The sequence below is a fragment of the Eubalaena glacialis genome, chromosome 18 (assembly GCF_028564815.1).
Source record: "Eubalaena glacialis isolate mEubGla1 chromosome 18, mEubGla1.1.hap2.+ XY, whole genome shotgun sequence".
Classification (NCBI taxonomy): Eukaryota; Metazoa; Chordata; class Mammalia; order Artiodactyla; family Balaenidae; genus Eubalaena; species Eubalaena glacialis.
Window position 1 is genome coordinate 68,889,336 of NC_083733.1, and position 27,735 is coordinate 68,917,070.

Below are 27,735 nucleotides of genomic sequence, written 5' to 3' on the forward strand. Positions count from 1 at the left end.
CAAAAGTACGGATGAAAAAGAATAAATTATTGATACACAGAACACTGACAAATCACAACATAATTATGCAGAGTTTGAAAAGCCATACACATACTAGTACCTTTTAAATTATTCTATACACATACACACACATTTAAAATTCTAGGAAATCCAAACAGATAATGACAGAAAGCAAGATGAGTGGTTGCCTGGGAATGGGTGAGGGCGAGAGATATTATAAAAGGAATCAGGAAACTTGGTTTCAAAGGTGCAAACATGTATCGAAACTTATCAAATTATACACTATAAATATGTGCAATTAATTGCAGAAAATGTTTAGATTGCTCAGACTGTAACTGTAGCCGTAAGATTATGAGACACAAATATGAGTCCTGAGAATTTCCATAAACCCTCATACCAAAGTCACAGTGATGGCAACATTTGTGGATACGCCTTTAGAAGAGTTATATTCCCTATAGTTGGCTACAGTCTCCCAACTTCCTATTTATCAGATGTCCTTTTAGGGGACAGTGACATCTGCCTACCAAATAATAGATCTCAGGGATGTTGGTAGGCCCCAGGGAATCAAACTCTCCTAAAGAGGGCTGGGGAATATGAAGCATTCCCTGGGAACAAGGGATCCAATTCATGCTGCTCCCAGACACATCAGAAGTTGTCATGACAAATGCCCATTGCTCAAGAAGACCTTCGCCACACAAATCATCTTGGCATACAGGACACATGATTAGGCCTGCAAAGATTGGTATTCTTTCCTAGGAGGCCTTGAGTAGCAATGCAAATTAGGCTGAAACTAGAATAAGAGCTGTTCTTTCTTCACCATTCTGCAAATACCACTGAGACACAAGAGTTGAACCTCTCACACAAGCTGTTCATTCTTTCAGGCTGGCAGAGCCCAATTCTGTTCTCAACTCAACCCACAAAGTGAACAGAATCCCCAGGAATTAAAGGTAGTTAAAAACTAAGGCATCTGTTGCAAAACCAGAAGAATATGAGGCGGACAATTCCCAAGTTAGGTGACTTGGGGGCTGGACAAATCCATCACGAGTGCCACATGAGACCAATAAAGTCTGAAAAATGGAAATCTCTGCAAGCAGCCAGCAGAACAAAGCTTACGTTCTTCTGGCCAAAATTGGGTCACATCCATGCTTAACCAGTAGGGGGGCAGGAAGGAGTGAGGATCTTCAATGGGCTCAGGCTACCGATGATTCCCTCCAGGGAAGGGAGGAAGAGCAGAGATCTTGCCCATCAAAGCACGCTGGGGTGACTTACGCACAATGTGGCACCCTGCTGTTGCATAGACACATGGATTCTTTCAGAGACACTGGCAGTGATATGCTTCTGGCAAGTGTGCAGAGGCCTCTCACAGTGAACAAAGGCATGTTACGAAGTGCAATATTGCTCCAGAAACCTTCCCATATAGCTGGCACACAGAAGAATCTCCTCAGGGTGGGAGTTCAAATGTATGAGACTCATCTTCCAGCTGATGGTTACTCACATAGGCTACTCTCAGAGCTTCTCTCTGGTGTCACCCACTATGGCATATTCCCTGCTATCCTAAGGCGTTTCTCCAGCATGAACTTTCCAATGTCTGATGAGGGAAGCCCTTTGCCTGAAGGCCTTCCCACACTCACTGCACTTATACGGTCTTTCTCCAGTGTGGATTCTATGGTGCTGAACAAGCACATGTTTGTGGCTAAAGGCTTTTCCACACTCACTGCACACATACGGCTTTTCGCCATTGTGAACTCTCTGGTGTGCAATAAGATCAGAACTTTGGCTGAAGAACTTCCCACATGCAATGCACTCATAAGGCCTTGCCCCAGTATGAACACTCCAGTGCTTAATGAGTCTGTATTTGTGACCAAAGTATTTCCCACATTCGCTGCACTCATAAGGCCTTTCTCCAGTATGGATACTCTCATGCTGAACAAGTGTGGATTTGTGACTGTAGGCTTTCCCACATTCACTGCATTTGTAAGGCCTTGCTCCAGTATGGACTCTCTGGTGTACAATAAGGTTAGAGCTATGATTAAAAACTTTCCCACATATGCCACACTCGTAAGGCATTTCTCCAGTGTGGATTCTCTGGTGCTGCGCAAGTATGGGTTTGCGGCTGAAGGTTTTCCCACATTCACTGCACTCATAAGGCCTTTCTCCAGTGTGGACTCTCTGGTGCTGAACAAGTGAGTCTTTGCGGCTGAAGGCTTTCCCACATTCATTGCACTTGTAATGCCTTTGTCCACTGTGAAAGGCCTCTGCACACTTGGTGTTACTTTGTGGCTTCCACTTACTAAGAGGGGCATGGTGCTGGCACATGCTTGAGCTAGTTGGGAAGTCCTTACAACCCTCCCCTGTGGTAAAGGGCATGCCCAGTGATTGGACAGAGCAGCCGTTCACAAGAAGGGCCCTACCCTCATCCCTTCTGCAGGGTTTCTCTCCACTGTGCTGCTTCTGGTGGTGAAGGTTTGCACTGAACCAGAGTTGTTTCCCACATGCCACACACATGTATGGTTTTTGCCCAGGGTGTGTTTCCTGGTGCTCAGCCAAGTACAAAACATCTTTCAAGATCGGGCCACATGTCTCACAGGGGTGGGCCTTCTGGGAAGACAGAATCGTCTTAGGAATCGTGACCTGTGACACTCCTTTTACAGAAACGCTCTGCTCAAAATGTATCTCCTCCTCCTCCATTCCATGCGAACAACCTGAAAGCAGACAAATGCTGGTGAAGGACACATTGACACTGGTGGGAAGAGGCAGTCTCATTACAAATGTGTGTCTATCAGAACTAAGATGAAGGTCTGCTATTAGACAAGAGGCCAGAGCTCAAGTTGAGTAAAGGGCTGCTATGCAGTAGTCGGCATCTAAAGGTCACAGGATGGAAGTGGCCTTGATGGGGAGAGGACACAAATGTGGGGAACAACCTAGGAAGAACAGGGTGTCTAATGAAGTCATCCACAAATGGATTTTAGCAAGGCCTTGGTTGCTAGGGAGATGTGCAGAAGGGTGTGTTCCCTGAATAGCTACAATCAAATAGACTAGGTGGTATTTAAGAATTATTTGAGGTATGTGCACATTTCATGACACATTAAGCATATAAGCCAGTTTTGGAAAGCAGTGGAGAGGAACAGCTGAGATGTGGGCAGAGGTGGGGAACAGTCAAAGGCTAAAAGTCAGAGCATAAAAGATAAGTGTGTAAATGGGAAAGTAAAGATAGGAATGAAGTGTGGCCATTGGCCTTGGCACTCAAACAACTGTGGGCACAGAGAGGTTGGGGAATGATTAGAACCCAGCCCGACATCACACCTTTCCCCAGCTCCCACTCACCAGGGCCACCCCCACTCTGAGCCTCTCTGGTCATGGCTGGAGTCATGTCGGCCCAGTCAGATAGCCAGGGCTCACTGTCCAGCTCCAGTGGGGCAACCCCATGGAACATGGAAGATGCATATCCTAAGGAAAAGACAGGTAAATGGCCAGCACTGGTCTGGGTGACCCACCCCTCAGAGAAGACAACTAAATACTATAAAAATAACTCTGAAGTAGTGTCTTGCAGGAATAGACTAGTGGTCCCAACAAGTAGTGACCATATTGGTCCTTGCAATTCCTGACATAGGCAGGCTACTAGAAATGTCAGCCAGAGGAAGGGGGTAGAACCTGGGGCACAGGGATGGCATGGATCTGGACAGAGGCACCCAGTCAGGGAGAGAACAAACTGGAGATGATCCACTGGGTGACAACAGGATGCTTCATGCCTGCATCCATCCATGTAAGCCTTCAGCGCAGCAGGTACTGGGACTGTTCAGAAGTCAGAGGTGTTAGTGCACAAAGCTCACACCTGGCATCCACAGCACCTACCCTAGGGAATGGGGAAGGGAGGTAATGCCTATGGCTCTGATAGAAGAAACAGGGAAGGGGGAGAGCCCAGTCCAGGGCACTGCAGGGGATGTGAGGGCCTTACCCAGTGAGGCCATAAGGGCAAAGTTCTCCAGCATCACTTCGCGGTACAGGAGCCTCTGAGCCTCATCAAGGAGCCCCCACTCCTCCTGGGAGAAGTACACGAACACGTCCTCAAAGTTCACTTTCCCCTGCCACAATGGGGAGAGCCGAGTCTGTGAGTAGTCTCTCTCCTAAGGACCCCCATCTTGCCCCCACAGAGCTCCCTTCAGCATTCCTTCCGACCTAGGTCCTCAACTCATTGGAAATACCAGGGCCAGGTGCCACATATGTCTGCTCTCTCCTATGGTCCCTTTGATCATGGTGTCCACCCACACCACCAACAGGCAGGTGGGCAGAAAGGCACCATCTAAGCTCTGGGGCTGGCATGTGGGGCCGCACCACATCCCCACCCATATCCTTCCAGCCAGTTCTCCTGGAGTTGCCAAGACCATGCTTACCAGACAACCAAAGTTGGGCTCATCTTTCTCCCATAAGTCCCCAACACCAGGGACCAAGGGCCATCAGTTCATACTCCTTTTCCACATGCACACCAGTCTTTTGGATCACTCTCAATCTCACAACTCTGGCCCCCCACCCAGTTGTTGGCCTCCACCATCACCTTCCTGGCTCATTAACTGCAATGCCGTTGTGATTGTAGATTCTCCCTTGTAAACCTATGTACACACCATCTTCTGCTTTTTGGATGTCTCCATCCTGAGCCCCTCCACAGGACTTCAGCCCTGTGTCCAGCAGCTCACTTGACACCTCCACTCAGTGTTCTCTGGAACATCTCAGACTCTTCACATGGCCACAAATAAACTCCTGATACCCATGCACAGTTTCTTCAACCACTAACTTGCCCATCTCAACCGATGGAGCTTCTACCCTTCTGACTGATAAGGCCTAACACCTTGGGGCTGTCTCTTTCACACATCAGAAAATATGACCCAGTCACTTTTCCCATCTACACAGCCAGCCCTCTGGGCCATCCATTACCACTCACCTGGAATACTGAAGCAGCCTCCTCCCCGGTCTCCTTGTCTCTACCCTAATTCCCTCTTCCATCACCACACACAGTTTGTTCTCCACTTGGCATCCAGAGGGAGGCTGTTAAAACCTGGATCAGATTACCTCCCTCTTCTGCTCCACACCCGCCATGGCTACACCACCCTCAGAACAGAGGCCTCGCTTGTCAGCTGGCCATTTCAGGCCTGACTCCTGCCCACCTGCTCTTGATTGCTACCAGATGTGGTGGAGACCTGTAGTTTCTTGAAAACTCCCATCTCAATCTCTCCTTCAAGTATTTGCACATGCTGGTTCCTGTTCCTGAAACAAACTTCCACACCTTATTCCAGTGGTCATCAGAAAACGGGAACCCCTCGCATGTAACCCCTGGTCTAGACTCAGAACCCTGGGCTTCTCAGACTCAACAGCTGAGAGAGTACAAGTAAAGTGTTCGGGACTTCCCTGGTGGCGCAGTGGTTAAGAATCCGCCTGCCAATGCAGGGGACATGGGTCTGAGCCCTGGTCCGGGAAGATCCCACATGCCACAGAGCAACTAAGCCCACGCGCCACAACTACTGAGCCTGCGCTCTAGAGCCCGAGAGCCACAACTACTGAGCCCGCGCACCACAACTACTGAAGCCCGCATGCCTAGAGCTTGTGCTCTGCAACGAGAAGCCACTGCAGTGAGAAGCCTGCGCACCGCAACCAAGAGTAGCCCCCGCTCGCCGCAACTAGAGAAAGCCCGCGCACGGTAACGAAGACCCAACGCAGCCAAAAATAAATAAATAAATAAATAAATAAATAAATAAATAAATAAATAAATTTATTTATTTATTTATTTAAAAAAAAGTAAAGTGTTCTATGACACCACAATCCTGAAGCCCTCATGGGTGGGGGTGGAATCGATGAGAGCCTGGACATCCTCCCCTCATCTGTATAAAGCCCATAATTACTACTGAGATCAGGGGAACCTGTGGGAAGAGGGAGACTATGAGACAAGCAACCACGAAAGAGGCCCAAGGGCTCAGGCCTATCTTCTACTCCTGCCCTGCCACAGACCTGGGGCTGTCTATCCTCTGAGCCTCAGTCCTCAGGGCCACATACCAGCTGTATTGCCTTGGACTATGTCTCAACCTTTCTGGGGCCCACTGTCCGCACCCTCACCTCAAGTCTGTACACACCTGGGCAGTCTACGAAATACTTTTTAAACCATCATATATTGTCTCTCTGTTCAGAACCTTCCGTAGCTCCCATCACCCTGAGAATTGAGGCACAGCTGCTCGGACTCTTGATCTTTTCAGACACCAAAGGCCCCAGGTTTCCCAAACGCTGCGGCTGTGTCGCACCTCCAAGCCTCTGCACATGCTGGCCCCTCGCCTGTAACATTTTTCCACATCCCATCATGCTGGCTGTCAGAAATGGGACCTGACCAAGAGAGCCCCCACTGTCTGGACACATGGTCCTGAGCTGCAGGGACCTGAGGTGTCCCTCATTCGAGGCTTCAGGATTCAGAGAAGGAGGTCGGGGGAAGGACCCAGGGGTGCAGCACCCACCTGCGCCGGGTCCGTCAGCACGGCGGCTGCCATCGGCACCTGCATACTGGGGAGGGCGAGGGCGAGGGGAGTAGCTGGAGAGCGACAGGTGCGAGGTCCCGGGCTCCGGCGGCCGGGTCACCTGAGCGGTGCCACTGCCGATCCTCAGGTCCGTCTCTGTTTAGGGCAGACAACGCCTCTCGCGTTTTCCCTGTCCTGTCACCTCGGGTATGACGCCGCGCTCCGGAGACGGACTCGGTGGACTAATCCGAAAGCAAACAAAATGTCCACCCAAGAAGGGAAAAGGAAGTCCCGCCCCGGCGTCCTCCGTACGAACGGAAACGCCCCTTTACTGGGCCTTCATTGGCCCAGAGCCGCCAAGGCTCCTAGGTAATGTAGTTCCCACAGCACCAACGATGGAGTGGGACTCCCGCGCCACCTCCAGGTCAAAGGCGGAGCCACCTAGCTAGCGGCGCCTAGAAATTGCATCTTTTAGTTTGAGGATTAGGCGGAGCGTTGCTTCCTCTTAAAGGAGACGCACCCATATTTCCGGTGAGTGTAGTCTGTAACACATCACAAAAATGTTCAGAAACATATTATTTGGGGCTTCTTTACATAGAGAATGCTCACCAGAAAAATCAAATGCACACACCATATACTAATGTCGCTCAGACCTCCATAGCTGGAAGCTAATAAATAGTATTTGCTATCAAATATACACAACGTAGTGCGAAGCGCTTGGGTTAGTTGTGTGGGCCTCAGCAGTTAGAATCAGGAACAAGAGCAGAGACTCCAGACACGGGCACCACGTTGTGTAAGTGCAATAGGGATGTGGGACACTGATGAACAGGTGGACAATGCTGGTGTCTCTGGTTACCTCAGAAAATATTTCTCCTGCCTTTATAATCAGAGATTGTGTCTAACCCAGTGAGTAATACTTTTTACAAGAAATGCCACCGAGCCCACGCTCGTTCTGCTTGCCTCACGACAGGCCAATAAATTGGGAGACGAGCTGTTGGAGCAAGGAATAACTTTAATCGGAAAGCGAGCAGACCCAGAATAAGGCAGACTGGTGTCTCAAAAAATCCATCTTCCCTCAGTCCGGATTCTGGCTCCTTTTATAAAAGAGGGGGAGGGGCCCACTGCGGTGCTGACCAATGGCTGAGGGGGTCTGCTATAGCTAGCGCCTGCCCCGCCCCTATTACAGAACTATTTCTCACTCTGTATACACAGACGTATTCAATTCCTTTTAGGTATCTTACAAAGATCTGAAAAGAAAAGTGACGGAAGAAATGTTCACTTCTTAAGGTATGGGGAAGTCATTCTGGCTTATATATAATTTAACTTCAACTTCAGGCTAACCAAAACAGCCTGTTTGTGGCCAAATATGCACTGTACATCTGCTTTAATTATTAAAGAAAAAGGCACATTGACCAGAAGTAAGGAATGTCCATTTTAAAGATAAAGATTAAAGGCCTCCCTTCCAGGGATGCCAATGCTAGTACTCCTTTGATCATAAGACTTTCTTCCCAGGTGGCAAAGCCATACAGAGTTGTGTATGTGCTGATCTGTTTTTGTTTTTTTGAAACGTTGAAGGAGTGTATCCCTGACTTGTTTGATGTCCCTTGTTATAACAAGATATAAAACTGTGCTCAAAACCATGCTTCTCTAGAGCAGTTCCTCAGAGTAATCTGAGAAGCTGTCTCCTGGGCTATAGTCCTCAGTTTGGATCAAAAAAACCTCTTTTCTATTCCCATTGTAGATTGTTTATTGATTATTTCCCATCGACAAAGGTAATTTACCAAATGTCATTTGTCAATTAGAAGGACAATAAGAATTGTTTCTGTGCAGAAGAAATAACTACCATACTAAATTTCTATACACAGTAAAAATGCCTTTTAAGAAAGTGTGATGTAAGACTATTTGAGGATAAAAATGACGACTGTAATGGAAAACAAACCCACAGAAAATAAAATTCTAAACAGAATTTTCTAAACTGAAAATAATATTCAAGTACAAAGAAGGCTGATCCAGACGAAAAGTCTGCAATGAGAGTTGGAATGAGGATTGAGAGAAGTGTGCATCTTTTGATTAAAATAACTGCTCGTTATCTGTGTAAAACATGAATATGTCTCCTTATAGAGTTAAAGTGATGGAATTCCATGCATAACTTCAGAACATATACATTGAGAGGAGGCTAGTTGCTTAATGTTCTAAATCCCTTATATTTCCAAGCAGGAATAAATGTATTTCTAACGCTATACTCTAATGTATTAAATAAGCTTTTGCAATTTTTAGCTTAAATATAATAAATACAACGAGAATATACTTTTCAAACTAGAAGAGGAAAAATTTGGAATATAAATGATCAATAGAATGGTAAAAACAATAGTAAAAGAAATGGAACTAGTCCTATGAGGTGGATTTGTCACCTAGGTTAATATGAGGAAACTGAGGCAGCAAAGGGTCTATGACTTACTCTCAGTTATGGCTGTTAAGTAGCACATCTGGGAATGGAGTCCACAGAGCCACAGCTTTAACCACTGCCCAACACAGCCTCCAATCCAATGTCATCTATCTAGCCCCTTCTATGTTGGAGAAATGAGGTCATGGAAAATTCAACTGCCCAGGTAACTGACATGAGGACAGGGATAAGTCTTGCCTTTTCTTTGTCCCAGAAATATTAGCCTTCAGCTTTATTTATTCCCTAAACATGTTTTTCCTGGGCGCTGACCAAGAAACCAGAACAGGAAAAGCCCTGCCGGCCCACAGATGCAGAGTGTTTGAGGGGGGTAACTCTCATTGCCTGAGCCTTGCTCTGTCATCACAACCATCCGCATGTCCTGTCACATCTGCTTCCCAACACCTCCAACTCCACCCCCTTGGGCCGGTCTACCAACAGTACATTTCTGGACTACAAAACAGCCTCCACCCCGTATCAGCATTAGTTCTTGCTCTACCTCAGCTCATGCTCCACACATCAGACAGAAGGTGATTTCAAAACAAATCAGGTTATATGTGGCAAATTTGAGTGGACCAAAAGTACACCGGTGTGGGACTTCCCTGGTAGTCTAGTTGTTAAGACTCTGCACTTCCAGTGCAGGGGGCGTGGGTTCCACCCCAGGTTGGGGACCTAAGATCCCACATGCTGTGCGGTGCGCCCAAAAATTTTTTTTTAAAAAGCAAAAAAAAAAAAAAAAAAAAAGCACATCGGTGGCCAAAGGAGCAAAGGTCTCAGTCTTCCCTGTTACCTACCCTCCAAAATTTAGCCTTGGGGTTAGTAACACACTTCCCATCATCAGTTAGCATTGATCATGCACAACCTTGCCCTGTCTGTGGTCAGCCTCATTGTAAATATATGTGGTGACAAAATCCGGGAGAGGCATAGCAGCTTCCTGAAGTCCCACACAGCAAACCTGAGGTAGACTCAGACACATAGCCCACGCTCTCTGCTCTAGTCCTCTCCTGCAGGTGAGTGGAGGCCTCTTTCTTCTTTATGGAGTAAACAAAATATCGACAGCTTTCAGGAATGGAGTTGTGGATTTCATCCAGAAGGAGTAACAGCTGTGGAGTCCTACTGATTACTCCTATAGCCTAGAGTCTGGCAAAAGTATTCAAAGTATCCAATCCTAGCCTTACTCGGTGTACCTACTCAGCCTCACCCATTCCTTTCCATGACAACTCCAATAAAGGCTCTGGGACATGCTTTCCCCCTCCCCCTTCTGCCTCATGATCCAACTTGGTGTTTCCCCATGTGGCCCTGCATGGCATGCCCTGCCTCCTATTTCTAGGGATCTGTGTGTAATCTTCCTTCATGAAAATTATTTGTGTCTGTCTGTGTTACCATACCTGATTAAAACAAATCCAAGGTACATTTTCAGACAGTAGATAATCATTTTACCTAAACTAAATGATTAAATAGTCTGTTCTTTCCTCATTAATCAAGTTATTTCAAATTCCACACCCATTTGAAGCTGTTTTAGTCTGTTGAGATCATCCATTTATCAATTCCTGTGACAAAATTAAACTGTTTCAGCCTCACACCACACTTTGTGGAGAGAGTCCTCCTCACCGCTGACTAACCATGAGCACCCAGATCTAGCAGAATTCTTCTGCCGAGGTGGAGGCTGCTGTCAGCCGCCTGATCAACCCGCACCTGCAGGCCTCGTCCACCTACCTCTCCTTCTACTCTGAAGCTGACGAGGTGGCTCTGGAGGGTGTGGGCTGCTTCTTCCGGGAGTTGGCTGAGGAGAAGCGCGAAGGCGCCCAGCTTCTCTTGAAGATGTGGAAGCAGTGGGGCAGCCGCACCCTGGTCCAGGACGGGCAGAAGCTGTCCCCGAACGAGCGGAGCACCAGCGTGGACCCATGGAGGCCTCCATAGCCCTGGAGAAGAGCCTGAACCAGGCCCTCTTGGATCTGCATGCCTTGGGTCCTGCGAGCCGCAGACGCCCAGCTCTGTGAGTTCCTGGAGAGCCGCTTCCTGGAGGAGGAGACGAAGCTCCTCAAGAAGATGGGCGACCATCTGACCAACCTGCGCAGGCTGGCTGGCCCCCAGGCCGGGCTGGGCGAGTGTCTCTTCCAAAGGCTCTCCTGCGAGCGCGACTAGGAGCCTCCGGAGCCCAGCGGCCTCTGCGGGACCCCTCTGTCTCCGCCCTCCTCGAGATCTCTGCCCGAGCCTCTTCCTTCAGCCAGGAGGCAACTTTTTAACCACCCTGAAACCTTCACCTGAGCCGTGGTGCCAAATAGAAACAAAGAATGTTCTTTTGCAGAGGGGAAAAAAGCTAGGCTGTGATTTAAAAAAAAAAAAAAAAGTACCTGAATAGTATGAATGATTGGTAGTCTGTTTAATTCTCAAGATTGTCTAAAGAAATGGGTCCTAACTTTTGGGTACCAACTGGGTACATTGAGTATCTGATAAACTATGTTTTCTGTCAAGAAGAATAAATACACCTATTCTGAAGATGTTGTATAGGGGATTCCCTGGTGGTCCAGTGGTTAGGAGTCTGTGCTTTCACTGCCCTGGGCCCAGGTTCAATCCCTGGTCCGAGAGCTAAGATCCCACAAGCAGCGGTGCAGCCAAAAAGAAAAAAAAAAATGTTGCACAGAATTTTAGGGTTTTCATGACTTCTCTGGAGTCATTCTGGGTACTGGATTCAACTCTGGTTTTCTAAAATGTAACTGTGGTTTTGCTGAGCAGAGAGCTGAGTACCTTGACCGGATCATATTGTGTTCGTCCCTCAACCCCCAAACTCATGATAAAATTGCTTTTCCTGATTTTCAAGTTGGTGTGATGCCACCTGCATATATTGAAGAAAGAGCCCTGAGAAGTTCATCTCTGAGTCTCCCATTAGGTTGCTACTGAGAACACTGATTATTACATCATACACTGACCTCCTTATGAAGCCTCTTGAGAAATTTCTTTCTGGTCCTAATATTAGGAATAACAGTGCTTCGCTTGGGTAATTGGGTGTTTTTGTTTTATGGACACTGTAAATGATGTAACTAATTAAGTTTCCTCTTCTGACTGCCTGCTAAAAAGTTTAGAGCCAAATTTGTGGTCCACCCAGAGTAAACGAGTAGAATCGTATAAGCATTTTGTACATGTTTTATTCCTGGTTCTTCTGTTACTAATTCCTTGGTGTATTTTGTGGATTCTTTTAAGCCACCTTAAACAATTCCTGGAACAAGGTTGTGTACAAACAGATAAAGTAAACTTCAAAAATGCAAAAAAATAGGGACTTCCCTGGTGGTGCAGTGGTTAAGAATACGCCTGCCAATGCAGGGGACACAGTTCGAGCCCTGGTCCAGGAAGATCCCACATGCTGCGGAGCAACTAAGCCCGTGTGCCACAACTACTGAGCCTGCGCTCTGGAGCCTGCGAACCACAACTACTGAGCCCACGCGCCACAACTACGGAAGCCCTCGTGCCTAGAACCCGTGCTCCACAACAAGAGAAGCCACCGCAATGAGAAGCCCGCGCACCGCAAAGAAGAGTAACCCTCACTCGCCGCAACTAGAGAAAGCCCACGCACAGCAACGAAGACCCAAACGCAGCCAAAAATAAATTTAAAAAAATAAATTTTTTTAAATGCAAAAAAATAAACAAACTGTCTACCTAAGCTTTTTTTATTTTAAAAACTGTCATACATTCAGTGGGATGTTCATATGAGATGTACAAATTGTTTTTTTCTTTTACAAAGACCACACCTATAAAACTCACCTCGTGTATATAATTTTTTTTAGGCATCCCCTGTCCTTTGTTACCTTTACATGTTCCTCTGGGCCCCTAGAGCTCACCTGACATTTTCTTTTTTTAAATTTTTTGGCCACACAGCATGGCATGTGGGATCTTAGTTCCCCAACCAGGGATCTAACCTGCGACCCCTGCAGTGGAAGCATGGAGTCTTCACCACTGGACCGCCAAGGAAGTCCCCACACCTGACATTTTGATAATCATTCTTTTGATGTCTTTATAGTTTTACTGCTTATCTATATTTCCCTAAATGATAGACTGTCTTTTATTGCCAAATTCTGAATTTTCCATAGATTGTATCATAGTGTATGCATTTTTCTGACTAGATTCTGTAACATGTTTGTTAGATTTATCCACAGAGGTTCATGGCATGGTGGTCAGCTCATTTCCACAGCTCATCAGTAATTGATAGGGTGAATAATCCAGAATCTACTCTTCCAAGATGTGATTTCAAGAAAATGATACATATCTTCTGTGCTTAGCTTAATAGGGGAGTTTCTCTGCACCTCATCTCACACTTGTCGGTGGGACTATCTCTCCTGATTCTCCTCCCTCCCATTTACATGCCACATTGTGGCCTGATCTAAATAACTAATGTAACTTGGGTTTCTATCATCCTATGTTCTTAACTCCAATATTGACTCCTTTTGTGATGTGTGTGATTTCTGATGTGATGTGTTTATAAAGTATACAATTGGAAGGAGCCTTTTGAGGTATGGGTGTCAGTTCCATCAAGCATGAAATAAAGGCTTGTCTGGAGGCTGACTCCATGTCTTAGGAGCCTTCACTTTTTTTTTTTTTTTTTTTGAGGCTTCACTTTCAGTCATTGCTGTAACTGAGCCACGATTGATCCATGCATGCTGATAAGAAGAGGCAGACATTTTGGGGATCTCCTGCCAAGCTGACCTGAGGTGACACAGCTGGCATTAGAAACTCTCCCCCTCCCAAAATGAATATCTGGTCTTGGAGATAATGTGCTATAAATATGGGTGAGCTGGGACTGTCAGTTTGACACACCATCTCTTTGTGAGGATCCACTCGCCAAGGTATTGGCCACAGGAGGCTTTGCCTGAGTGGACAATTTTCACCTCATCATTGGTGACCCAGGGGTAATCTGAATGCCTCCTTGAGGAGACTGGTCTTGAAACTGAACAGACCTATATAGAGCCCTTCCCAGTGACCGAACCCCTGAGTCCCTGCTTACTGGTGATTAAGAAAAAGATGGTGGCCCATGCACTTATGGTCAATTAATCTATGACAAAGGAGGCAAGAATATATACAATGGAATCAGCTAGTACTGAACACCCCCTTCCAGAAAGTTCCAGGAAGGAGTGAAGGCTTCATCATCTTTTGTCCTCATGAGTCATTCCAAAGCTGTGATGAAGTTGGTCACTGCTCAGTCCACAGACGAAACTTACAGGAGAAAAATGAGGGAAATGAAGATTGACAGGAAAGAAGGAGTCAGTGGTAAAGTAGGTGGTAGGAGAACACATAATAAAGTGTTGGCATCTCTTTTATCAACAGCTGCCTGGTGTCAACAATGGTCCAGCATCCTTCCCACCTGCAGGGAGTTAGCTTTGTATCTCGAAATGGTAGGGTAGTGGAACAAAAAGAGTAATAAGGGATGAAGGGGAGAAATCTGGTGGGAGAGGAATGTTGGCTTATGGGTTTGAGGCTTATTGTCCTGCTTGGACACCAATGCTGAGCCCTTAAGAAGGGAAAGGGCACAGATGAGTTTGGGGTGAAGAAGGAAGGTGAACACTTGGGATCCTCGACTATCTCATCACCTACATCCAGAACTCAGAGTCTTCGCTTCACCACCATTGTTTTTTATATTGGGTGTCCCATTGTCAAAGGAAATTGGTAATGTATAACTGGTTCATTCCAAGGAAACTGCTTTATTGTGGCCCTCAAGATCCTCTTTAAATCCTTAAGGGAAGGAAAGACTGGAGCACCAGCTGCGCAGGAACATTAAAATACAGGCCAATCTACAATAAGGATAGTCGTTAGATGAGAGTCTGGCAGAGTTCTTGACCCTGATTTCCCTCCACCTCCATCTCTGCAGCTCTGTCTGTTACTGAACTCAAGTCCTTGTGCCTGACACTGAGTGAGGCCAAACAATACCAAAACATCGGAGTTTGGAGCAGAAAAAGGCTTATTGCAGGGCGATGCAAGGAGACGGGTGGCTCATGCCTTAAAAACCCCGAACGAAGACCCAACACAGCCAAAAATAAATAAATTAATTAATTAAAAAAAAAAGAGATTAAAAAAACAAAAAACCCCGAACTCTCTGAAAGCTGTCAGCAAAGACCTTTTGTAGGAAAGGTGAGGGAGGGGCGTGGTTAGTTGTTGCAAACTTCTTGGTATCAGATCCTTTGTTCTTGAGGTCAGGTAACGGTGTTCCTGTAAAGCTCCACCAAACAAGATTGGCCTGTATTTCTTATCCTCTGTTCTGACAAGAAAGGGCAAGGTCCCAAGGCACAACTTTCACCCTCCGAGGTCCAGGTCCTGGCTAAGAGAAGGGGGTCCCTGCTCCGGCCAGTTACCCTGTCAGGGGAAGAGGCAGATCTTAGCTGGCGGTGCCCTCAGGGCCAGGTCCACAGACCCTGCCCCGTCGTCATCACTGGGGGAGCAAGGCACCAAGGACCCAACTGGCCCTCGGGCTCCTTAGGCTGCCCAAACGGGGTGGTGGGACGTGTGTGTGCATGTCTGCAGGGTTCTGCAAACCGCGATCCATGCAGACTGCAGCCACCACTAGGTCACGGAGGTGGGGATGAGGGGAGACGTTTGCCGTTGCATCAAGGTCTGGGCCCCGCCAGTGGGCGGCGGTGGCAAGGGCTCTGGAGCTCTGCAGGACACAGCCCCCAGCCTTCCCCGCCAGGGTCCCCCAGCTCACCCGCCCGCCTAAGGTCAGAGGGCCTGGGGGCGGGGGAGTCCGGGATCCGCCTCTTACCACACTCTCCGCTGGAGGACCACCACCAGTCATACCGTTAGTCCAGCGGGACCTCTAACCGCCCCGCTGAGGTCTGGCGCTAACAGTCACCCCTAGCGTTCTGGCGGTAACGGTTGCCCGGTAACGGTCGCGCGGTAACGGCGCGTGCAAACAGCTGCGTGCCCGCCCCTCCTCTATTACGTGTCCACTGCCTCAAGGTTTGGAGGTGTGTGAACTACATTACCCAGCAGGCGCTGCTCTCCCCGGTGGCTGTGCTCGGCCAAGAAAACAGACATTTCCGCGCGCGTGCGGAACCCGCTGGGCGGGACTTCAGGCGTCCGCTTAGGGGCGGTCGTTTTGGGGTCTGTTGGGTCTCTCCGCCTGGTCTGAGGCTTCGGGAAGCTGGTTTGAACTGCGGTGACGAGAGCGGGAAGGCGGGAGAGGAGGCAGGCGCTGCACTGCACTGAGGCGGGTCTGACGTTCGGGCAGCAGCGCCCGGGGGTGACCCCATTCTGGGTCGGGGACAGGGATGCCTGGGGCCCGACCTGGTCCGCCGCTCCCGGCCCGGCTCCGCCCACAGACTCCGATGGCTGCGGCAGCGGCTAGAGTCCCGGCTCAGGTAAACACTCGTCCTCCGATCTCTCACCGCCCTCACCCCACCGGACACCAAAGGCCCCACTGATCGTCCCCTGCTCGAGCCCCTGGGTCCAGGTCTGTAGGGAGCTCGTGGGTGGGGGGGTCCCCATTTCTGCCAGCCAGTATGATGGGGTGTGGGAGAGGGTTACAGGCAGAGGGACCGGCACAATCAAAGACTTGGAACAGTAACCGAACTGAGAGTCTTAAACTTGAGGTTTCTCTCGAGTCTGCACGGAGCAGCTTAAGGGGATGAGTCCCACGTGAAAAGGCAGCCGGAGCAGCTGGGCCTTCATTCTGCGGCCGCTGGTGGCCACGGAGGGTTGTGAAGTGGAGAGACTCAATCTATGTGTCAAAGTTTTCCAAAGGCTTCTCAGGGAAAAACAGACGGGGGTGGGGGTGATACGAGTGGAGACTAGGAGACCTGTGAGTAAGTAAGTACAACAGACTAATAGAGAGTTCTGGTGCGGACTGGACCATTGCTTGTGGCAAGAGGCGGGAGGATTGATCAGATTTCTTACGGGCTTTAAACATTGAACAGACAGGATTTCCTGCTGCACCAGATGTGGCTGTGAAAAAGTAGGGAAGGAAGGACGATCCTGTTTTTTGGTTTGCAGGGAGCAGGCTTCAGGGATAAGATTGGGAGTTGGATTTTGGACATGGTAACCCTGAGATGTGCCAGAGTGGAGGTGTCGTGTGGGTAGCTTGCTCACTCACTCATGGGGTTCTGCGGAGGGATCTGGGCTGGAGATATCCAAGGGATGATGGGTGGTGGCCTGGACCAGGGCAAGGACTGTGGGTCCTATTTAGGAGGGAGAATCAAAGTTTTTACTTCAGATGAGCCTGGAAGGTGGGGCTGCCTCTAGAGGGGTGGAGTCCTGTGCTCCAAAGTGGTTCTCGCTGGTGTGTGCAGGAATGGAGGGTTATAGGGTATAAGGACCCAGGTCTGGGGTGGAGACTGAGATGTTCAGTGGTGTAGATTTGCCACTCCAGGCTCAGCAGGCCCTCATTTCCACTCCTTGTAGAGAAAAAGAATACTCAGCGAGGCTAGTAGAGCATCTCCTTTGGTGCCTAAGTTCCCCCAGCTTTTAGGGCAGGAGGGATGAGCAGCTGCTCCAGTGCAAAGGCCCCTAGCAGGATTCCCTTCAGGAGAGTGTATAGCAGGCAGTTAGGTTGCCAGTAGGACTAGTATCTACTCAATTTTCTCAGGCCCAAGCCCCCAGTTTATTAAATCGTGAGTTTATGAAATAAATACTCATTTAACACTAACTGGTAAAAATACATATATATGTGTGTACATAAATATGTATGTATATACATACACACTTACATAGGCAATTAAAATAACATGGCTTTAACAAGTTAACGGATATAAACACTTAATAATTCGTTGAAATTTCAATATACTGCTAAGCATTCAATTAAATCAAACATCTTCAATATTGTATTTTCTTAGTTAAAAGGCATGTTAAAAAACTGCATTTTTAATACCTACCAGGAAATCTTGACAGAAGCGTCACTTATGAGGACAGTAAGAATTGATATTTAGAACTTGTTGCATAGGAATGAGTTTGATGCAGACAATAGCCCCACTGAGTGGACACCATTGTTATCCCCATTTGACAGATCACAACACTGAGGCACAGGGAGGTCGAGTATTTGTCCAAGGTCACACAGCTGGTAAGAGACATCACTGAGGACTGAGACCCAGATGATGTAAGGCACCTTGATTGAGCCTTTGGGGCCCAACATTATTGCCTGCTTCTCACAGCCTTGCTTTTCCATAGGTTGCTGTGGCTGCAGAATCACTTGCAGACCATGAAGAGGTAAGTGAAAGGTGTCCTCGGTCTTCACCCTTTTCACCTCCCACCTGCATGGGCTCCAGGATTGTAGTGTCTTGGGACTCTACCTGCTACTCTCCCTACCCTGCCATCTGAGATCCCTGGAAGGTGGTCATCCAAGGTCAGGTCCCTGAGTCCAGACCAGGAATTATACAGCTTGGTTTCCATTTCTCGCAACCAGTGGCATGACGCTTAGAAGAAATTCCATTCACAGTGGTCAACATTAGAAGATGCTGGAGGTGAGGTTGAGCTGGGAATGCTCAGGCAACCTTAGGTCTCCATTATGTCTGGTGGAAACAGCAGGAAGCAGGCGTTAGACCTGGAATGGTGGGCTGAAGAGGTGGGCCTCTATTCGGAGGGTGGTGGGAGCCATAGAACGTTTGGAGCAGAGGAGGGAACTGATCTGACCCAGGCTTAACAAGCATTTTCTGCTGCAGAGTAGAGAGCAGACTGTTGGGTTACAGGGAGACCAGGGAGGAGGCTACTGCAATAGTCCAGGTGAGTGTTGGTAGCTGGACCAGAGTAGTGGCAGTGGAGGTGGGAGACATGTTGGAGCCCGTGTCTGTTTTTTTAAGTAGGTCTGAGCAGACTTTCTGATGTGGAGGGTGGGAGAGAGAAGAGGAAGAGTCGGGTGACTCTGAGATGTTTGGCCTTAGTATCTAGAAGCAGGGTTAGTACTACCATGTCGAAGTCGGCGGCAAGAGTAATTTTCAGTGGGAATATTAGGAGCTAGGTTCTGGCTGTTGAACTGAGATGCTCCAGAAACCCTTGAGTGGATTCATCCAGTGGATACCTGGACACACACATTTTGAGTTCAGGTGAAGCGTTCAGATTGGATTCACCCCCAATATGGATGGTGTGTGGACCAGGATGGAACTGCGATCAGATTTGGCAGGGGGCACCTTCAGGTCCTGTGGCAGTGTGTTAGGTGACAAGGGAGGAGAGTGTGGGGCCGAGGACTGGGTCTCTTGCTAGATGGGGTGGTGGGCTTCACAGAAACACATGAGGGAATGTAGTGGCCATGGGGAGGCGTTGTAGGAGTGAGGAGGATCTGGCTGGTGGCCGGGGTTTCCTTGGGGAGTGGACATGAGACAAGGCAGTGAGATGACAGCAGACCTGGTGCTATTGCTTATTCACCCAGCTATGGGCTCCCCAGGCTCTTGTTCTTATCCCCACTGTGACCTGGAGCTTAGCACAAGATCACACAGGGTCCTCTGGGACAGCTGTTAAGCCTGATGTGAGAGACAGGTGGACCTAGGCTTTTGTTCTTTTTTTTTTTTTTTTAAATTTTTTGGCCACGCTGCGCGCATGTGGGATCTTAGTTCCCCGACCAGGGATGGAAACCGAGCCCCCTGCATTGGAAGCACAGAGTCTTAACCACTGGACCACCAGGGAAGTCCCTAGACCTGGGCTTTGAATAAGTGTCAGAGGAAGCTGAGACTGGTGAGGGGACAGGTTTGCAACACAGAAGTGGAAGAGGGCTGAGTGTACCTGAGATCTGCGCGTCGTTTCGGGAGGCTGACGATGAAGCAAGGATAAGGACCAAGTAAGGAGGCCTTCAAAGCAGGCCGGGGGGTTGCCCCTGGCAGTTAGTGCCTTTGGAACACTGGGACAGGGTAGGATTCTGATTGCACTTGCCAAGCACCCTCAGGATGCCATGTGCACACTGGCACGTGGTGAGGCCAGGGAGATGCAGGATGTGGTGTAGGGGGTGGTGGTGGCAGTGAGGGGTTGAGGCTGTGAAGGGAGGTGTGGTGTAAAGAACAATGTACAGGGCTTCCCTGGTGGCGCAGTGGTTAAGAATCCGCCTGCCAATGCAGGGGACATGGGTTTGAGCCCTGGTCCGGGAAGATCCCACATGCCGCGGAGCAACTAAGCCCGTGAGCCACAACTACTGAGCCTGCGCTCTAGAGCCCGCAAGCCACAAATACTGAGCCTGTGTTCCACAACTACTGAAGCCCTCTTGCCTAGAGCCTGTGCTCCGCAACAGGAGAAGCCAGTGCAATAAGAAGCCCGTGCACCGCAATGAAGAGTAGCCCCTGCTCGCCGCAACTAGACAAAACCCGCGTGCAGCAACGAAGACCCAACGCAGCCAAAAATAAAATAAATAAATTTATATTTAAAAACAAGAACGATGTACATGTTGGGAGGGAGTGTCAACTGATGGCCCCAGGCCCTTGGACTGGGGCCTGAGGGGAGAACGGTGACTCAGTTTTGGTTGTGTTTGGGAAGCACAATCTAGAGGATCCCAGGTAAGCTGTCTGGCAGAAGGGTGAGGCTCTGCAGGCCAGCACCAGGGCTCAGATGACACGTGCCCCCCTACCTGTTGTTGATGAGGGCTGAACACAGTGATCGATGGGACGGCCAGCAGAGGGTGGGCATCAATGGCACCAGGGCCTGGGATCTCCTCTGAGGTGGGGAGCTTGTGAGGAGGGTGGATATTTGGGGAGATGCTTAGAGTCCTGGGAAAGGAGGCTGCACATAAACTGAACCATCCCCATCTTGGCAGGGCCAAGTGACATTTGAGGATGTGGCTGTCTACTTCTCACAGGAGGAGTGGGGGCTCCTTGATGAAGCCCAGAGACTCCTGTACTGCAGTGTGATGCTGGAGAACTTCTCACTGATGGCCTCTCTGGGTAAGTTCCTTGCACCCCACAGCTTAGGCGGAGCTCTGCTCTTCCCCTTCTCCAAGGGCAGGTCTGTCCTTCCCAAAGCTGGTCCATGGGTACTGCGTCCTTCCCTGTGTCCTGTAGTAGGTGTTGTGAGTGAAAGCCTGGGCTGGGTACACTACCCCTTCTGTCCCTAAGCTGCTGCTGCCCCAAAGTTGTGCAAGAAAGGGTTTGGGGATCAGGAGTGTTGTAGTCCGACTGATGGATCACACGCTACTGGCCTCTCCCCGGCCTGGTGATGCTGTGGAGATCCATGGCAGTCCTGTGCCCCCAGTTCTGCCCTCTTCCTTTGGCTGACATGGGATCTGCCTGTGCCAGGAATTGAGGTACCAACACGGCCACTGCTTGACTGGGTTGTTCCTGCAAGATCCTTCTCCAAGCTTCTTGTTTGTAATATTCAGTCTTCGTCCCTGTGGGCTGCCGTGGAGCGGGTTGCTTTGACCTGCCTGCCTTGTCCCTCCCTTAGGACTCACATCTTCCAGGACCCATGAAGTTACTCAGTTGGAGCAGTGGGGAGAGCCCTTTGTGCCTGCCTGTGGAGTCGTGATCACAGCCACGCCAAGAGGTGCTTGGAGGGAGGAAGTGGGGAAGAGGGAACTCAGGGATGGGTTCAAATCATACCAGGAGTCTCTCCATGGTGCCCTGATGTTTTGGTGTCAAACAAGGGGCGAAGGCTGATTTTCTTCTTTTCTTCCTCAGCTCTGCCCACTTCTCAGGGCTGCTCTGGTTTCTGACCCAGGGCTGTCCCCCACCTGTCCTCCACTGCTCCCTCTGCAGTGCTCGCCAACAGTAGACCCGTTTTGTGCCCTTTTATGACATGGCCAGGCAGGTGCAGCCACAAGAGGAAACACAGGAGAGCCTAAGGAAAAAACCAAAGTTTATTATGCTCACAGGTCCAGAGAGACAGTCACTGCACGCCGAGAGGGGGGTCACGTGGGAGGAGCGCGAGGGAGCAGGCTCAATGGAGCAGGGGGAAAGCAGAGGGTGAGGACCTGTTGGCAAGTGTCTCTGTTGGTGGTTGGGGGGAGAATGCAAGAAAAGGCACGAGGGGATTTATTTATTTATGTATTTATTTTTGGCTGCGTTGGGTCTTCGTTGCTGCGTGCGGGCTTTCTCTAGTTGCGGCGAGCGGGGGCTGCTCTTTGTTGCGGTGCGTGGGTTTCTCATTGCGGTGACTTCTCTTGTTGCAGAGCACGGGCTCTAGGCACACGGGCTTCAGTAGTTGTGGCATACGGGCTCGGTAGTTGTGGCTCGCAGGCTCTAGAGCGCAGGCCCAGTAGCTGTGGCGCACGGGCTTAGCTGCTCCGCGGCATGTGGGATCTTCCCAGACCAGGGCTCGAACCCATGTCCCCTGCATTGGCAGGCAGATTCTTAACCACTACACCACCAGGGAAGTCCAACACAAGGGGATTTTATTGGTGCATTTAAACGTACTAGGTCACACTCAGGGGAGGACCAGAAGGGCAACTTGTGGCAGGGACCAGCCTCCTCACACTGGTGCCACTGGCGGGGTGCTCACAACCTCTTTGTGGGGATGCCGAGGGAGCAGGAAAACAGGGAGCTTCAAAGGTTGCAATACAGTTGACCCTGTGGTGTCTCATCATCATTATCAACTCTCATTGGGATGGGTGACGCTTGCCACCTGGGTTGTGGTGATGTTAGAGGTGACAGGAATAGTTTGTTCTTGCCACCAAAGGCAATCTTTGACAAAGGTGACAACTAAGAAGGGTCCTACCAGGTATATAATGAGGGTTTGAAACCCAGGCCGCAGCCAGCACGGCAGGTAGTAGGGGAAAAGCAAGAGAACAGATCAGGCACCTCCGGGTTTAAGGGAGTCTTTTGGAAGCTTTTGGTTATGTTACGAAAGATTTTTACCACTTGTCCTAATCCTTGTAGCTTGGCCTGTAGCTGTCCTGAGCCACCTTTCCTGGCTAGTAAACAATCACGAGCCAGTCTGTTATCCATGACCATTTGGGCTCAGAGACTTGTAGGTTTGTTGAATAAGGGCCAAGGTTTCCTGCAGCCTTTGTACGTGATCTGAAAGGGCCACTGAAAGGCGCTGGTTGGCAGACGTGATCTGATCTTGTTTGACAAAGGCTGCTGTACTGGTGCCAAAGCTGGTGTCTCCTGCGGCTATCACAAGTCTGATTAAGATGGGAATAAATAGGGACTTCCCTGGTGGTCCAGTGGTTAAGACTCCACGCTTCTGCTGCTGGGGGCATGGGCCCGATCCCTGGTTGGGGAATTAAGATCCCGCATGCCACACGACATAGCCAAAAAAATTAAATTAAAATTAAAATTAAAATTAAAAAATAAGATGGGAATACATAATTGCCTGTTTTGCCCAGCGTCCTTGGGTTGATGGAAAAAGGGAGGTACCTGGTGGATAAAGAACTGGAGTGGGGAGGGGACCCGGTCCGGGTCCTGGCAGTAATTGTGGGCTGGGCTGTTTAAATAACTCACGGACAACTTGGTAAATGTATGTTGGGTTCCTTCAAAGGTAAAGGCGAACTGGGGCTGTGACTAAGGGGTCATAGGCCCAGAATAAAATGTACTGGGCCAGATCCACCATGGCCAAGTAGTCACTGGTGCCCTCTTGATGTCTTCAGTTAACTGGATTATGTTAGGTGTTGGACCCCTGATGGGGGGAACTTGAACTTTAAGGTTTCGATAATCAACAGTTAAGTGCCGCTCCTGTTAAGGAGAAATAGCAGGAATAATCTCCCCTTCTTTTAGTAGATCTTGAACAACCAGCCAAAGGCCAGTACCTTGTTTCAGGTGATACTATGGCATGTTTACTACCTTCACCAGCAGGGGCAACTCCACAGGTTCTCACTTTGTGAGAGGGACTTGAGCTTGTTCAGATGTCATACACATCTGTCTCTCATAGGAAAACTCAAAAGCATCAGGGGTCACCATCATGGGCAGCTGTTTGATAAAGATTGTTGACACCTGGTGCAGTTTGTTTGCCATGACTAGTTCTACCAGTATCACCCTGGAGGCAGTAGGGGGCGTCAGCAAGTCGGGAAAGAATGCTAGGCGTGAGGGTGGTTACCCGCACACCTACCGCACACCAGGCGGCGGATGTGATACGTCAGAATTTGTGAGTCAGGGTGCGCGGAGCTCTCATGGCACATCTGGAGATAGTTCCATCCGTGGCCTCCCATTTGGTGTGAGATATACCAATAAGGTTAAGCAACAAAGCTCTGTATCGGGATGGGCGCCTGCAAGAACAACTCCTGGACTCTGTGACAAAGAGGGCCTCCTGATTTAGAAACGTGCTCAGGGTTCTCCTTGTCTGAATGCCCAAAGAACTGATAGATCCATTGAACCATTCCAGTTTTTGCAGAGGAGCACATGGGCTTCCTTGACCATTTCCCATTGGGCATCTCCAGGCCATGAAAATCCAATTCAGTTAACGGCAGGGCTTCTGAGTCCCAAGTGGTGGTAGAGGCTTCAGATTCCTCATCTGAGGCCTTTATAATCCCATAGAAAGTTTTGGTCTCTGTCACACCTACCCTGACGTTTGGGATACCCTCTGTCCTTCCTGAGGTCCTTCAGCCCCAAAATATCAGGTGAGAATTGAACTTGGAGGGCCAAAGTATCTTTAATTATGCATCTTAGCCTCTTTCCAAATGCTGGCAGCTGCCTCATTTCTGGGGCTGAATGTGCACCCATGTTAAATGCTCTCAGTAACCAATCAGCTCCCTTTCCCCACCTCTTTGAATGAAATCTTTAAGAATCATTGGTATTTCTAGTCTTGTGAAACTGCAAGTTTCACCTTATAATTCCTTGTGATCTCCTGTGTTCTTGAGCCGCTGGGTCTAAGACCTTGGATGCTTCCTTTCTGTGGCCCCTCTCGTAGGCAGCAGCTTCCCTTTCTAAGGTGACTTCAGCTGGGTCGGGATCCATTCAGGACAGCTCTGGTGGCCAGATCTCCTTTTCTGATCGTTCCTAGACCTTGGGAGCTGAGCAGTAGTTGGCATGTTGATATGCAGTGGCACTAAGTAGAGCCCAGCAATGTTGCGAAGATGTTTTACTTTTCTTGAATAATTGGCTCACCTCCTCTGGTTATTGGGAGTTGCTGGAATTAAATGTTCCTGCTAAGATCCTGGCCCGTAAGATCTTGAGCCACTGATCTCCAGGAATGGGGCCCCCAGTACCCATGGGATCAGGAGACAAAGAGCGACAGCAGTGAAGAAGCGGTAGCCAGCACCATCGACCTTCACAGAGTGCCATGGTGGACTTCTCTGAAGGGGATGCATTATCACTGGTTAGGACTGAGGAGAGGAACATGAGGAAGGTGCGAGGGGATTTCACTGGTGAGTTTAAATGGCACTGGGTCTCAGTCAGGAGGGTAGGTAAGAGAACTTGTGGCAGGGGCCCACCTTCTCACACTGGTGCACATGGTGGCATAGTTTACAGCTTGTTTGTGGGGCTGTTGAGGCAACAGAATGGGAAGTTTTCCAGGTCACAATACAAGCTTTCACTCCATGTGTCATGAGGTGTACACATATCCTTAATAGTCCTTGAACACCAGCTACTCAGTTGCCTTCAATTTTTCTGGGCCTGGACACACCCTTCTGCACTGTGTTCCTGTGTCACCAGCAGCTGAAGCCCTGCTGAAAGCCATTTGCAGAGGAGTGTGTTGGAGACCCTGCCTTTCCTCCCTGGGCTGCACCCCATCCTGTATCCTTGCTACTCATGAGTCCCCCTGACCTGTGAGGTTGTCAGGTCCTGCACTGCACAGCGAGCTCTCCCTCACCCTGCCAGGAATCCCAGGGACTCCATGCTGGCAGTCAGACACGTTTGTGAGGGTGCTGCCCCGTCCCGCCAAAGTCTACATACTCTTCATCAGCATTTCTCTGCTTTCAGGTTGTTGGTGTGGAGCGGAGGCTGAGGACGTGGCACCTGAGCCGGGTGTTTATGTAGAGGGAGTGCTCAGAGCAAACCTTCACCAACACCAGAAGCTGAGCTCCGGAGAGAAACCCTCAAGAAGAGAAGAGGGTGAGGAGGGTGGGAAGGTCTCCCCAACTAGCTCTGGTCTTCCCAAGCATCAGGTGGCTCACAGCAGAGGGGAGCCACATAGGAGCACCGAAAGTGGGGAGGGCTTTCACCCTGGAAAAAGGCATTACAGATGCAGTGAGTGTGGGAAAGCCTTTCGTCAGAAATACTTACTTGTTCAGCACCAGAGACTACACACTGGAGAAAAGCCTTATGAATGCAGCGAATGTGGCAAATTATTTAGCCATAAATCCAACCTTTTTATACACCAAATAGTTCACACTGGTGAAAGGCCTTACGGGTGTAGTGAATGTGGAAAATCTTTTAGTCGCAATGCTGACCTCATTCAACACCGGAGAGTTCACACTGGAGAAAAGCCTTTTAAATGCAGTGAATGTGGAAAAGCCTTCAGGCATAATTCCACACTTGTTCAGCATCACAGAATCCACACTGGTGTGAGGCCTTATGAGTGCAGTGAATGTGGGAAATTCTTTAGCTTTAACTCAAGCCTCATGAAACATCAGAGAGTTCACACTGGAGAAAGGCCTTATAAGTGCAGTGAGTGTGGGAAATTCTATAGCCACAAGTCAAGCCTTATTAATCACTGGCGAGTTCACACTGGAGAAAGGCCTTACGAGTGCAGCGAATGTGGGAAATTCTTTAGCCAAAGCTCTAGCCTCATGCAACACCGAAAAGTTCACACTGGAGAAAAGCCTTTTAAGTGCAATGAATGTGGAAGATTCTTTAGTGAGAATTCTAGCCTCGTTAAACACCAGAGGGTTCACACTGGAGCAAGGCCTTATGAGTGCAGGGAATGTGGGAAATTGTTCCGCCACAGCTCCAGCCTTGTTAAACATCGGAGGATTCACACTGGAGAAATGCCCTATGAGTGCAGCAGTTGTGGGAAATCGTTTAGCCAGCGTTTCAACCTCATTCAACACCATAAAGTTCACAGTGGAGAAAAGTCTTGAATGCAGCTAATGTGGAAAATTCTTTAACCAAAGGTCCACTCTGATTCAGCAACAGAAACTTCACAGCTCAAACAGGCCTTATGAATACGGGGACATGAAGAAAGGTTGCAGCCAAAGTCTTAACCCTGTTTGGCACCAGAAAGTTCAGATCGGAGAAAGGCCTTAAGAGTGCAGGGCATGTGCTGTCTCCTGGTCAACCTAACTTAAACATAGAAGCTCTGAGAGCAGCCTTTATGAGTGAGCCAACAATTGAATATCATTCATCCAAACATGCACACTGGAGCAGGATGAGAATTGCTGACATCCTGCCCCTCTTGAGAGGCTAGTCCTCTGCCTGGCAGCTCTAGTGAGAGGGAGCCCTGTGTTCTTGGCTGCCTCAGTCTGGAGTTTTCATCTCTGAGTTCGAAGCAGGGAGAGAGGGTGTGGCCTTGGTTCAGATGTGACTGGCTCTTGTTGTTCGTCCTGAGTATTAGATTTCCTTAAATGTTTCTTCATTTGCTGTGTAGCCTTAGGATCATTTCTAGAGGCTTTAAATGGTGTTTTTATAATTTTTCACCAGTTTCATTGGGAAGCAGGGCTTGCAGAGCTCCTCACACTGTCATGCTGGAAGTTGATCCAAATATTTAACTTTTTAAGAACTTGCCACCTTGTGTTCTAAATGGTTATGCCATCTCACATTTCCTGGAGTGTATTCGTTTTCCAGTTTCTTCACATCCTTCCTGACCTTTGTATTTAAGACACTGGCCATTCATTTTAGCCATTCTAGTAGGTATGTAGTAGTATTTCACTGTGGTTTTAATTTGCATTTCCCTAATGACTCCCTGTGTATTTGCCATCCATATATCTTTAGTGAATTATCTGTTCAAAGTTTTTTGCCTACTGTTAAGGAATTGTCTCGCAATTTCTTAATATATTCTGGGTGCAAGTTACTCATTTGATATAAGCTTTACCAATATTTCCTC

The 27,735-nt window shown here is 48.9% G+C and overlaps 2 protein-coding genes and 1 pseudogene across 3 annotated transcripts; 2 read left to right on the top strand and 1 right to left on the bottom strand.

Annotated features, from left to right (window-relative positions):
- Positions 1-418: 418 nt before the first annotated feature.
- On the bottom strand, positions 419-6,750 carry ZNF772 (zinc finger protein 772). Of its 2 annotated transcripts, XM_061173634.1 has the most exons (4): positions 6,492-6,750; positions 3,956-4,082; positions 3,325-3,447; positions 419-2,702 (listed from the first exon to the last, which is right to left on the bottom strand). In XM_061173634.1, exons 1-4 carry the CDS (start codon positions 6,534-6,536, stop codon positions 1,555-1,557), a joined length of 1,443 nt encoding a protein of 480 aa, XP_061029617.1. In that variant the 5' UTR covers positions 6,537-6,750; the 3' UTR covers positions 419-1,554. The 2 variants fall into 2 exon arrangements, with proteins under 2 accessions (XP_061029617.1, XP_061029618.1); XM_061173635.1 differs by lacking the exon at positions 3,325-3,447.
- Positions 6,751-10,554: 3,804 nt separating this feature from the next.
- LOC133077802 (ferritin light chain-like) lies at positions 10,555-14,804 on the top strand (annotated as a pseudogene).
- Positions 14,805-15,988: 1,184 nt separating this feature from the next.
- Positions 15,989-27,600, top strand: LOC133078540 (zinc finger protein 773-like). Its single transcript, XM_061173633.1, has 5 exons — positions 15,989-16,274; positions 18,076-18,114; positions 20,639-20,765; positions 21,265-21,363; positions 25,674-27,600. Exons 1-5 carry the CDS (start codon positions 16,185-16,187, stop codon positions 26,771-26,773), a joined length of 1,455 nt encoding a protein of 484 aa, XP_061029616.1. The 5' UTR covers positions 15,989-16,184; the 3' UTR covers positions 26,774-27,600.
- The last annotated feature ends 135 nt before the right edge of the window (positions 27,601-27,735 follow it).

Coding starts and splice junctions, on each gene's coding strand:
- LOC133078540 (XM_061173633.1), top strand. CDS start 16,185: ATGCCTGGGGCCCGACCTGGTCCGCCGCTCCCGGCCCGGCTCCGCCCA. Junction 18,115..20,638: donor CACTTGCAGACCATGAAGAG/GTAAGTGAAAGG, acceptor CCATCTTGGCAG/GGCCAAGTGACATTTGAGGA. Junction 20,766..21,264: donor CTCACTGATGGCCTCTCTGG/GTAAGTTCCTTG, acceptor TCCCTCCCTTAG/GACTCACATCTTCCAGGACC.
- ZNF772 (XM_061173634.1), bottom strand. CDS start 6,536: ATGCAGGTGCCGATGGCAGCCGCCGTGCTGACGGACCCGGCGCAG. Junction 4,083..6,491: donor TGCTGACGGACCCGGCGCAG/GTGGGTGCTGCA, acceptor CCATTGTGGCAG/GGGAAAGTGAACTTTGAGGA. Junction 3,448..3,955: donor TGCCCTTATGGCCTCACTGG/GTAAGGCCCTCA, acceptor TCTTTTCCTTAG/GATATGCATCTTCCATGTTC.